At 41.5% G+C, this 10,756-nt stretch overlaps 1 protein-coding gene across 3 annotated transcripts in view; it reads left to right on the top strand.

The window, feature by feature from the left end:
* Window positions 1–10,756, top strand: part of TRIM67 (tripartite motif containing 67) — a 49,697-nt gene that overhangs the window by 32,693 nt on the left and 6,248 nt on the right. For all 3 annotated transcript variants that reach the window (XM_034765152.1, XM_034765151.1, XM_034765153.1), the window contains exons 8-9: window positions 1,321–1,624; window positions 10,576–10,738. In XM_034765152.1, the coding sequence (XP_034621043.1) occupies window positions 1,321–1,624; window positions 10,576–10,738 (467 nt within the window). The remainder of the gene's footprint in view (window positions 1–1,320; window positions 1,625–10,575; window positions 10,739–10,756) is intronic.

Consider the following 10,756-nt stretch of genomic DNA (forward strand, 5'->3'; position numbering starts at 1 on the left):
CTTATTGCACTATTGTTAACTGCTTTTTACACAATTCAGAAACAATCTAAATTAGATTTCATACATGTCGCCTATTTATAGTATCGTATTGTAAACAAGTCATTACACGCACATATTCCTGCCGATGCATGCTGGACTTCCCGACAATGCGCGACACGCTCGCCTGCCAACACTTGCTTGTTAAGAGCTGTTGGTGGACTTGACAACTGATCAGTTATAATTTGTGAATTTATTTGGAAAATAAAGTAATCACTACAACTTTAACTCTATGTTACACAGCAGATGAAACATGTACGAACGGTTTTTCAAAATTTTCTTATATTCTCTTCTTTCTTTATGCTTCCACCGCCCCCTTATTTTTATTCAACGCCCCCCAATTGCACCCGAGGTTACTACTGCCCCCCTGGATCGTTCCAGCGCCCCCCAGGGGGCAGTATCGCCCTCTTTGGGAACCTCTGCTCTAGAGTACATAGTCATTTACACTACACACTGTGAATATCTATATGCCACTCCTCGTCTCCACCTCTCTCTCTGTGTCTTTGGTGTTTCAGTGTTTTCTTCACTACTGATACTAATTTCACAAGAGTGTTTGATAAGACTTGGGTGGTAATTCATGCTGTGTTCCCATCTAATTACACTTGACATCCATATGGGCATCACAAGAAGTTAATCTTGATTAATAATAATGTAAATTAATCCTGAAGCAAATACCATAATCATGCTCTGTATTTATATAGTGTTGTCAAAATATGTCAGTATAAAATATTTAGATGTAAAGAATTTTTTTTAAATGAAGTGAAACCCAGTTATGATGAGCTTGGACACACAATGAAACAGTAATTCCAGTAGAGACAGGCCTGAACCAAATCCCATATCTGAACAACCCCAGACTTTCGGCAAGTCCAGAGCCAAATTATTTTTCTCTCTTATTTGTGCAGCAGTAATTTGCTCAACAATGTACCAGACCCAAACAGAGACACTTCTTCAGGGAGCTTACATCCCAAAAGACAGACCCAGATAGGACAAAACACATTGGCTGGTTTACAGTTATATAGCACCTTTCATCCAAATAGATTGAAAAATGCATTGCAAATTTTACTGATTATGTAAATGACATAAAGCATTCTTACTTTTCTCCTCTGACTGAAATGCAGTCATCTCTGAGCTGAAACAGACTAGTTTAGAACAAGGAAAGAATATCTTCTCCACTTGAAAGTATGGTGGGAATTTAGGAGGGCAGAAACGTGCTTAAAATAAAGCACAATTAAATTTTATTGCATCCTTTCCTGCTATTGAGCTGCCTTTATTCTTCCTGCACAGTGGCCTGGTTCACCTTTGACCCCTCTTCAGCCCATCGGGACATAGTCCTATCGAATGACAACCAGACTGCCACTTGTAGTAGTTATGACGATCGTGTTGTTCTGGGCACAGCGGCCTTCTCCAAGGGAGTACATTACTGGGAACTGCATGTGGATCGTTATGATAACCATCCAGATCCGGCTTTTGGAATTGCCAGAATTAATGTGGTCAAGGACATGATGCTAGGAAAGGACGACAAGGCGTGGGCCATGTATGTTGACAACAACCGCAGCTGGTTCATGCATTGCAATTCTCATACAAGTCGGTAAGCTCTGATCATGGACTTTTCTTGTGGCTTGATTCCCACCCCCCCCTTAAGTACAACATATTTTAAAGATTCTGCATTCCTTTTCATTGAAGCAGTGGGAAAGGTGATTTCATTCCATTCCTCAGGATTCTTTGTGGTCACAAGGCAGTATAGCAATTAGGCAAACGCTAGCACCAATTGCGGTTTGTTCAAAATGAAGATGTTTACTGGCAGTACTGAAAGCTGATTAAACCCAGTGATAGGCTATGTCCAGGGGTGATTTGAGGACAAGGACAGAGGAGGGATTGCCTTACTGATGAACAGTGACCAATCTGCCTTATTAAATAAAGGTATTGAATGGGATTCTTTGCAAAGCCTGTCAGTCTTCTTCAGCTAGAAGACTAGTGGTTGTAATGGAAAGTTGCTAGGACTGAAGGCATAAACTGGAGAAAATTTGGGGGTCCTTATCTGGGAATTGGGCAGTTGGGGGCTGGAGATAGTCTAAGGCTGAAATACTTAACTCCCCTTCCTATCACTGTGGAGATTGGCATTTATGTATTCTGCACCCTGGTTTTGTCAGGAAGATTTTCCCAGCATCAGCCAGCGTGTAACAGCCAATATCACAATACTGTAATTCCTGGAAATAATATGGCCTTCAGAAATGGAGGCATGGCTGGGAGGAATGCTGTGTAGAGTTAGTAATCAAAAGTGTGGGCAATCAAACAATAATTAAAAGATTTACAATTTTACAATTTAAGTCAGTAAAGTTAATTTGGGTCTAGGAGTATCAGATAACTCTCAGGAGTGCTATGATGGTTTATGTAAGTTTTGTTAGGGTAAATTGCAGACACGACTGCTCAGTGAAATCACAAGAAATATTTCTAACCAAGTGGCATGATTAGGGTTCGCTATTCATGTTATGATGTTTGACTTGATTGAATCACTGGATAATGCTGTTTTTCATAGAACCATAGAATCAAAGGACTGGAAGGGACCTTGAGAGGTCTTCTAGTCCAGTCCCCTGCATTCAAGGCAGGACTAAGTTTATCTAGAATTTTATTTAGTTACAACATTTGTAAGACTAAGAAAAGTAATTTACATCATCATCATCATACCTTATTTTGAGTCTTCTGATTATTTTTATTTGGTTGTCCACATCTTTGATTTCTAACTTTATATTCTAACTACACAGTCAGGACTTTCTTCTCTGAACGGACATATTATTCCCACAAAATTACAACAGCATGTAGCAGAGCGAATTTGGGCCATTCTATCTATACCAGTGTTTCTCAGCGAGTGGGTTGTGGGGGTCATGAAAGTCAATCAGGGGTGCCAAAAGGTGTCAATGGGATGTAGGCAGCACCTAAGGCACTTTAGTGCTTTTGAAAAGCTTAAGTATTATTAACCCTATTTTACAGGTACACCTCTACCCCGATATAACGCTGTCCTCAGGAGCCAAAAAAATCTTACCGCGTTATAGGTGAAACCGTCTTATATCGAACTTGCTTTGATCTGTCGGAGTGCGCAGCTCCGACCCCGCAGAGCGCTGTTTTACTGCATTATACCCAAATTCATGTTATATCGGGTCGCGTTATATCGGGGTAGAGGTGTATGGGAAATTGACACACACACACACACACGATTGTAACTTGCCCAATGTCACATAGCAGGTCTATGGCAGAACCAGGAATAGAACCTGGTTCAGTGTCCTATTTACTGGACCACACTGCCCCTCCTCACCCCACTATCTTGAATATTTGTTCCTTAAAACCAATAATTAAGAGAGTCTTGCAGTGATCTTGAAAAGGCTTGTTTATAATGTTATCTTTTTTTAGATATTAAAGGGATACTTACCTCATAGTCACAATACCTTAAAGTGGGTTTCTATATCTCCTGTAGCACATACTGATATTCTCATATGTATTTGTGTTTTAAAATATACCACAGTTGCTGAAAAATGTTTAAAGCAAAGGCCACTGCCAGAACATGACCTAGCAAAACTGCTGCAAAGTTATCCAGCAAACCCTGTTCCCAGAACTGCGGATGGCCAGAAAACAAGAGTTCAATTTTTTATTTTATTTTTTTGTGTGTGTGAAAAGTTTTGAATTTTCAACGTTTTATTTTGTTACCCATTGGAATGAATACTAGATATTTCAAAAAAAATTGGGGGTGAGAGGATCCCTCCCTCCTCCAAGAATAGCCAGTAGCCCAGTGGTTATTAGACCTTCACTCGGGATGTTAGAAGATGTAGATTCAATTCCTGAAACAAATCAGGTGAAGCAGGGACTTGAGCCTGGGTCTCTGGCATCCCAGGTATTCTATCCACTAGATTATTCATTCTCCCTGTGGTTTAATTCCAACTTGGACCTGAGAAAGTTTTGTTGAAACAGATACGTTCCTGCAAAAAGTTTCAGTTTTGATGAATCATCATTTTCCAACAAAGTGATTTGTCAAAAAACTCTTGACCATTTCTATTGTTAATATCATCTGTATATTTGTCTCTGTTATAATTTATAATGCAGCCATCACCACGTTATAGGCAGCATCACAAATGACATGCATGACAACAAAAAACTATTTTTTAAAAAGCCATCTTGGCTTCTGGGCCATTATAGATTGGCAAAAGAATTTAAGGGCTGAGCCAAAGTCTACTGAAGTCAATGGAAATTTTTCCATTGACTTCAGTGGGTTTTGGCTCAGGCCCTAAACCAACATAGAATAAAATAACAAAATGTGATAAATTATATGAAAAGATATTTGTCTCTGCCCCTTTAGTGCCTTGATTGGATTTAGTGCAGAAGTAATTTTAAGCAATAAAAAAATTAGTGGTCCATGAAATAGCTGATGCTTTCTGAAAAAATGCTGGCAAATAGTCTATGTGCCACTGTCCTAGAAACCTATTTTATGGATTCAATCCTTGGAGTGTTGTTATAGGCAAGCACTCTGTATTGCTTGGCCGCTCAAGAGCTTAGCAAAAGCTTTTTTCCCATGGACAGCAAACAATGGACACATTTTGGCTTTCTGATCACTCTGCCTAAACGGGATTAAAAAACAGCTTCCATGGATGGAGAATTGCCAGCTGTTACAGGAATATTTTAAAAAGGGACAGACTCATGGAGTGTTCACTAGAGTGGAGCATAATTGTGGAGTGCACATTTTTTTAACATACATGCACTTTAATGGTATTAGTGCTAGGCGTTATATTTTTAACCACGGCAGCCAAGTAGGTCATTTTGTTAACCCACTAGTTTCAATAGTCTTTTAAAAATAGTAGAATCTGCTTAACTGTCACTCCCCAGTGGAAATAGAAATATACCACTGAGCTATCATATATTTAATAAAGCTATTAAAGTCTGTGAGGGTTACAGATACTATGGTAATGGGGGCCATTATAATTATAGATATCTAGAGACCAATTGTTTCAGCTTTCACATATTTTATAGGAATGTATTAGGCTGTTAGATAAATGAGTGAGTCTGAAAATAAACATGGTCAAAAGTCCTAATCATGGAAATTGCTAAATTCGTTTTGCAAGGTGGCAGCACCTGCAGCTCTCATTGATTCAGCATCTTGCATAACTGTGCCCTAAAACATTTTTTTTTTAAAAACCAACAGAAGATGGCTGATTAATTTTAGTAGCCTCAGCAGAGCAGGGAATCAGTCTTTCATGAAGCAAAAGAAGCACAGAAAAAGAGGTACAATAAACTTAGGCTAGCAAATATCAATTCACATTTGTTAACTACTGGGAATAGGTGCACAGACATACCAGGTGTGCCATGTGTCCATTGGCTAGAGCCACTGGAGTTCATTGCAATGGAGCTGTTCCCTGGGAAGGTTCCCAAGTAAAGGAATGCATACATTGCAATGTATATAAAATTCCAACCACTGCAACAAATCGCAGAGAAGAAAAAAAATCACTAAGAAGAGTTTGTGTCTGAAGCATCTTCAAAATGAATAATTAACCATCAGATGGGAAAAGCCCCATCTTGAGAACTTGGGACAGAAATCGGTAGGCGTCTCTTAATTGATTTCAATGGGCTTTTATCAGGCTGTTGAAGAAGCAAAGTAGGAGTGAAAAGAATCAGTCTTGCAGTTAAAAATCAGAAAGTATTCAAATTATTGTAGGGTAGGTTTAGAAGACAAATACCAACTTAATTGTTAAACCAATTTTTACATTAACTAAAAGGTGTTTTTAAAATGTTAGGACCTGTGTTACAGGAACTTTGAAACTTTCTGCCATTTTCTAATGATATAGCCAATTGTTTCAGACCTATTTTGCATCATCAATTTGGCCATTCCCCTGCTGGGAAATATTCTAAAGTGGCAGGCTCCACTGAGAGACAACAGCATTATTCATGGAGAGCCAGATTCCTCCATCTTTACTAACAAGCAGTAGTGCCTTCTGGGAGTTCTCATGGAATAAGGTACTACTCAGTGGTCCTAAATCTGCAAACACTCATACACATACTTAATTTTACACATGTGACTAAATAATCCAACAGGACCAGAGTCAATGTGAGTAAGGGTGGCAGAATTGGGACCTAAATGGAAATGCTGAAAAATTGGTGGATATCTCTACAAAGAAAGATTCTCATCCAGTAAATATTTATTTAGCTGCCTAAAGTATTGTAACAAATTGCTGCTGTTTCCGTTAAGTGGTCATGCAGATTGTTAAGACACTAAGTGGCTTCACATAAAATGTAACATGCATTATTATCTCATACATAATAATTAAAACAAGTATGGAGTTATAAAAAGGAATTACACTAGAACTATCAGCTGGTATCAAAAATTAGATCAACCCAGCTATGTCACTCAGGGATGTGAAAAAGCCACACCACTGAGCGATGGACTTAAGACGACCTAACCCCCGGTGTTGTTGAACTAGCTACCACCTCTTGAGGAGGTGGATCAACTATGCCGACAGGAGAACCTCTGTAACTGTGTTTTGTATGTGGCTGCTGCTTAACAAGAAACATTTTGGATGTGGCCTGGTGATCTGATTAATGAAAAGGCATGGTAGTTCTGTGGTGTGTATTATTTAAGGCCATAATTACATGAGTTCAGAGTCTGTTCAGCCAATTGGTTTCTAAGTTATATCCAAAGCATTCAATCAGAAAAAAACTAAATGTTAAAGCTGCAAAATAAAGCACTCAGAAGTCAGGAAATGCCATGGTAAAGTTTGTCCATGCAACTTTCACTTTCCCACCATTCTCCATCATTAGAGTGACTGGGAGATTGGTCTCAAAAGCAATGGACCACCAAGAGGTGTGTAGCTTTTGTGGGAACCATCAGAAATGCAGGGCGATCTGCACTGAGACCCTTTGCCTTTGTAGTGGCTCCCTTTCCCCTGCAGCCCTCAGCCATGATGTTCGAGAATCCCCTCTCTGCCTTTGCCCCTCTAATAAATTGCAGAAATTGTTCCAAATTGCAGCGGGGAAGTGGTTAATGCTGACAGAATATTAGTAACTTACCTGCTCAAGACCTGTGGGTTTGGTGGGAGGATGATGATGCTGGATAGTGGGAATACCTCCCACTCTGCCCCTTTCCATATGATAGATCATGATCTCAGGGAGGGGTTTCCGTTCAGTTATGGGCTGGGGGAACACTACTGCAGAGGCAGCACTCCTCATTTCCAGCCTGCAAGCAGGGCTTTTCTGGGCTTTCATATCCTCAGTCTGTGGAGGTGCAGGGACCTATGGCTCTGTCTCCTTGTTTAGCACAAGGGTTCTCAGCCTTTTTCTTGCTGAGACTGCCACAGCATGCTATAAAAACGCCACAGCCCACCAGTGCCCCAACAGCTGTTTTTCTGCATATAAAAGCCAGGACCAGCATTAGTGGGTAGCAAGCAGGGCAACTGCCTAGGGCCCCGTGCCATAGGTGGCCGTGAAGCTAAGTTGTTCTGGCTTCAGCCCAGGGTAGCAGTGCACAGGACCTCAGGCTTCAGCCCCATGCGGTGGGGCTTTGGCTTTCTGGCCTGGGTCCCAGCAAGTCTAATGCTGGCCCTTGTTGGCACCCACCTGAAACCTGCTTGCGGCCGCCCCAGAGGGCCACAGACCCCTGGTTGAGAACCAGTGGTTTACCACATAATTCATTAGCCTCAGAGAATCAATTAACTTCTTATATAGGTAGGAGCATAATACCATCAAAAAGGGTGAAGCTTAAATTTCTGCTCTTGGAGAGGATCAATGTTTCTGCTAAGTGACATTTTAAAAGATGACATAAAGTATATTTAAAAACTCAGCCGCATGCTGCAGGATGTAAAGCTGGACAAAATTTGTAATCAAAGCAGGTACTAAGAGGGGAAAAAATATGATCCATCAGAAAAATATCTCTGTTATCTCAGTGTTACCAGTTCTTGCCATTTTTATCATGAGTCTTGCAGTATTTGCTGTGTGTTTGTTTGTTTTTTTAAAGACTCTGGATTCATGTAATTAGGTTATGAAAATCTCATCTTGCATTTAAAAAAAAATGTAGGTTTCTAGCCCTCCTGGTTCTAGAGCAAATCTTGAAAACATGATCCCGAGTGACTATTACACTGGGAGGCAAAAAAAAAAAGAATCCCATAGTTATTCTTTTGTGTTGTTTTTTTTTAAACTGATCTCATGATTAGGTGGGGGGACTAATTCTTGGGTTTTAAGTGGAATACTGGTATTGTCTGAAGAGATTTCATTAGGGAAAGAATGTGCCATGTTCTCATTATCAGCCCAATCCTATTTCCACTGAAGTCAGTAGGAAAACTCCCTTTGAGTTCATGGGGAGCTGGGCTTAGTCACGCAATGGTCTAATCATGTGGTTTTTCAATCTGTGGTCTGAGAACTCCTGGAGGTCCACACACTGTGTCTAAGGGAGTCCACGAAAGGTTGTCTGCCATAGAACAGTGCTTTTCAACCTGTGGTCTGTGGAACCGCTGGGGGTCCACAGACTATATCTAAGATTTCCAAAGGGTTCAGCACCTCCAGTTGAAATTTTGTAGGGATCCTCAAATGAAAGAAGGTTTTAAACCACTGGTCTAATCTAAAGAAAACTATCTTGTGCCACCTGGTGGACAAAACTAAAACAGCCATTACCAATAATATCAAATCTCTTGCTCCACATATTTGGCCCTAATCATACTTTTCAGATTGGCATGCATGTTATTGTTGATCACTAGACATTCTGTGAATTGTGGGGGGGTTGTTTTCTCTTCTGCTGTACATTTTTAAAAATATTATAAACACTGAATCTATACACGTCAGGCTATAATTCCCTTGCAGAATTCCAGTGACATTAAAAGCTTCAGCGCCTAGGGCCAATCCACATATCTAGTGGTTTTCTAGCTCCATGCTCTTTAAAGTAGTATGATATTGGGCTAGCCTAGTCCTTAAAGGACAAGTGCATGAATGTCAGATTATTCTTGCGTATAAGAGTTGGCTGAATCTGTCATCATGGTAGGACTCTGGTGCTACAGTAGCTCTCAATAGCTGCTCCTGACACAAATAATTATCACCACCACCACCACCAAACCCCCAACACTTGAAACAGCTCCTAGCCCAATAACTCAACACTCTCAGTCCCTGAACTGGCTCCCACTTCTAGCCACCAGCTTAGTGCAGTGAGGGCGCATACCCCTAATCAGCTTCTACTTCCACCTTGAACCAGCTCCTGCTACCCCTGCATTAGTACCATGCCCTCTGGCAAATCAGGCCTCTTTAAGGTATCTTCAGTGGGACACCCAAAAATGGAGACACTCCAAAATCACTAATCATTTTTGAAAACCTTATCCGAGTGCTGTTAATCAATAAAAACAAACTTTGCTTTTTCACCTCTGTACCACATCACAAACAATGTCACAAAGCCATTTCTGGGTGCCGAACTCTCAGGTCCCCTGATCTATGCACTTCATAGTAAACTGAGCCCATTCCCCCCCAGCTGAGGGCAGCCTAAATTGTCTGCTATTTTTGGACATCATTTTTAGGTCCTGGCCTGCAACTAGAGCCACAGGCACCAGCTCCATGGGTGCTCCATGGCTGGAGCACCTATGGGGAAAAAATAGTGGGTGCTCAGCACCCACCCGCGGTACCGCTGATCCACTCCTTCCCCTTCCCCCCAGTGCCTCCCACCGACCGGTGATCAGCTGTTCAGTGGTGTGCAGGAGGCCCCGGGGGGTAGGGGAAGGAGCGAGTGTGGGGCACACTCAGGGGAGGGGGCGGGGTGCAGGGGCGGGAACAGGTGGGGTTTGGGTGGGCCTTTGGGGGAAGGAATGGAGTGGGGGTGGGGCCTGGAGCAGAGTGGAGGTCAAGCATCCCTGGGGAAAGCAGAAAGTCGGCACCTCTGACTAGAGCAGAGTAGATCCCAATTGCTAGCTGTGATAACCAAATTAAAATAGAATTAATGTTGTGTATTTGGTTCAGGCAAAAAGGGATTTCAACAGTTATAAGCTACTGTCTGTTCTTACAATCTATCTTGTAAAGAGTTCAATGTGCCGCCCTATCTGAGACCTCGAATGCACATTAACATTTAGGTCAGTTCCTGCAGCCTTTACTTATGTGAACAATCCCGTGGATTTCAGTGAAAGCCCTTAGGATCAGTCTTTATTAATATGAACATATTCCCTCCAGAATGTGAGGTCTGAAGAGTACTGGTTTCAAACAATAACTTTTCCATCCTCAACGTCTCTGCTCTATCCTGTTAGTTTAACTCCCCCTTTCTCTGTCAAGCCCTTTGAGCTTTTTCAGCTCTGCCAAAATGTACCCACTGGGTGGATATGACCTTATGGGGCCTCATTTCTCAGGGCTGCCTGCATTTAGTGGAAAATGGGAACTACGCACGGAGAAAAGGCCTTTAGCAGATGTCCTCCAACTAATACTAATTTTACCATGCTGCTCCACTTTCCTTTCACTTCAGTAAGATTGGCTGAAATAGAGAGAGGCTGGAATGTAACAATCTGCCTCCTCTAAGATGGACAATACGGTCACTTTGTTTCTTAGGACAGAAGGGGGTGTTTCTAAAGGTGCCACTGTGGGCGTTCTCCTGGACCTAAACAAGCACAGCCTGACCTTTTACATAAATGGGCAGCAGCAAGGACCTCCAGCATTTGAAAATGTGGAGGGTGTCTTCATGCCTGCATTAAGCCTCAACCGAAATGTACAGGTAAATCCTTTTCAGTTC

The sequence above is a fragment of the Trachemys scripta genome, chromosome 3 (genome assembly GCF_013100865.1).
Source record: "Trachemys scripta elegans isolate TJP31775 chromosome 3, CAS_Tse_1.0, whole genome shotgun sequence".
In the NCBI taxonomy this organism is placed as follows: Eukaryota; Metazoa; Chordata; order Testudines; family Emydidae; genus Trachemys; species Trachemys scripta.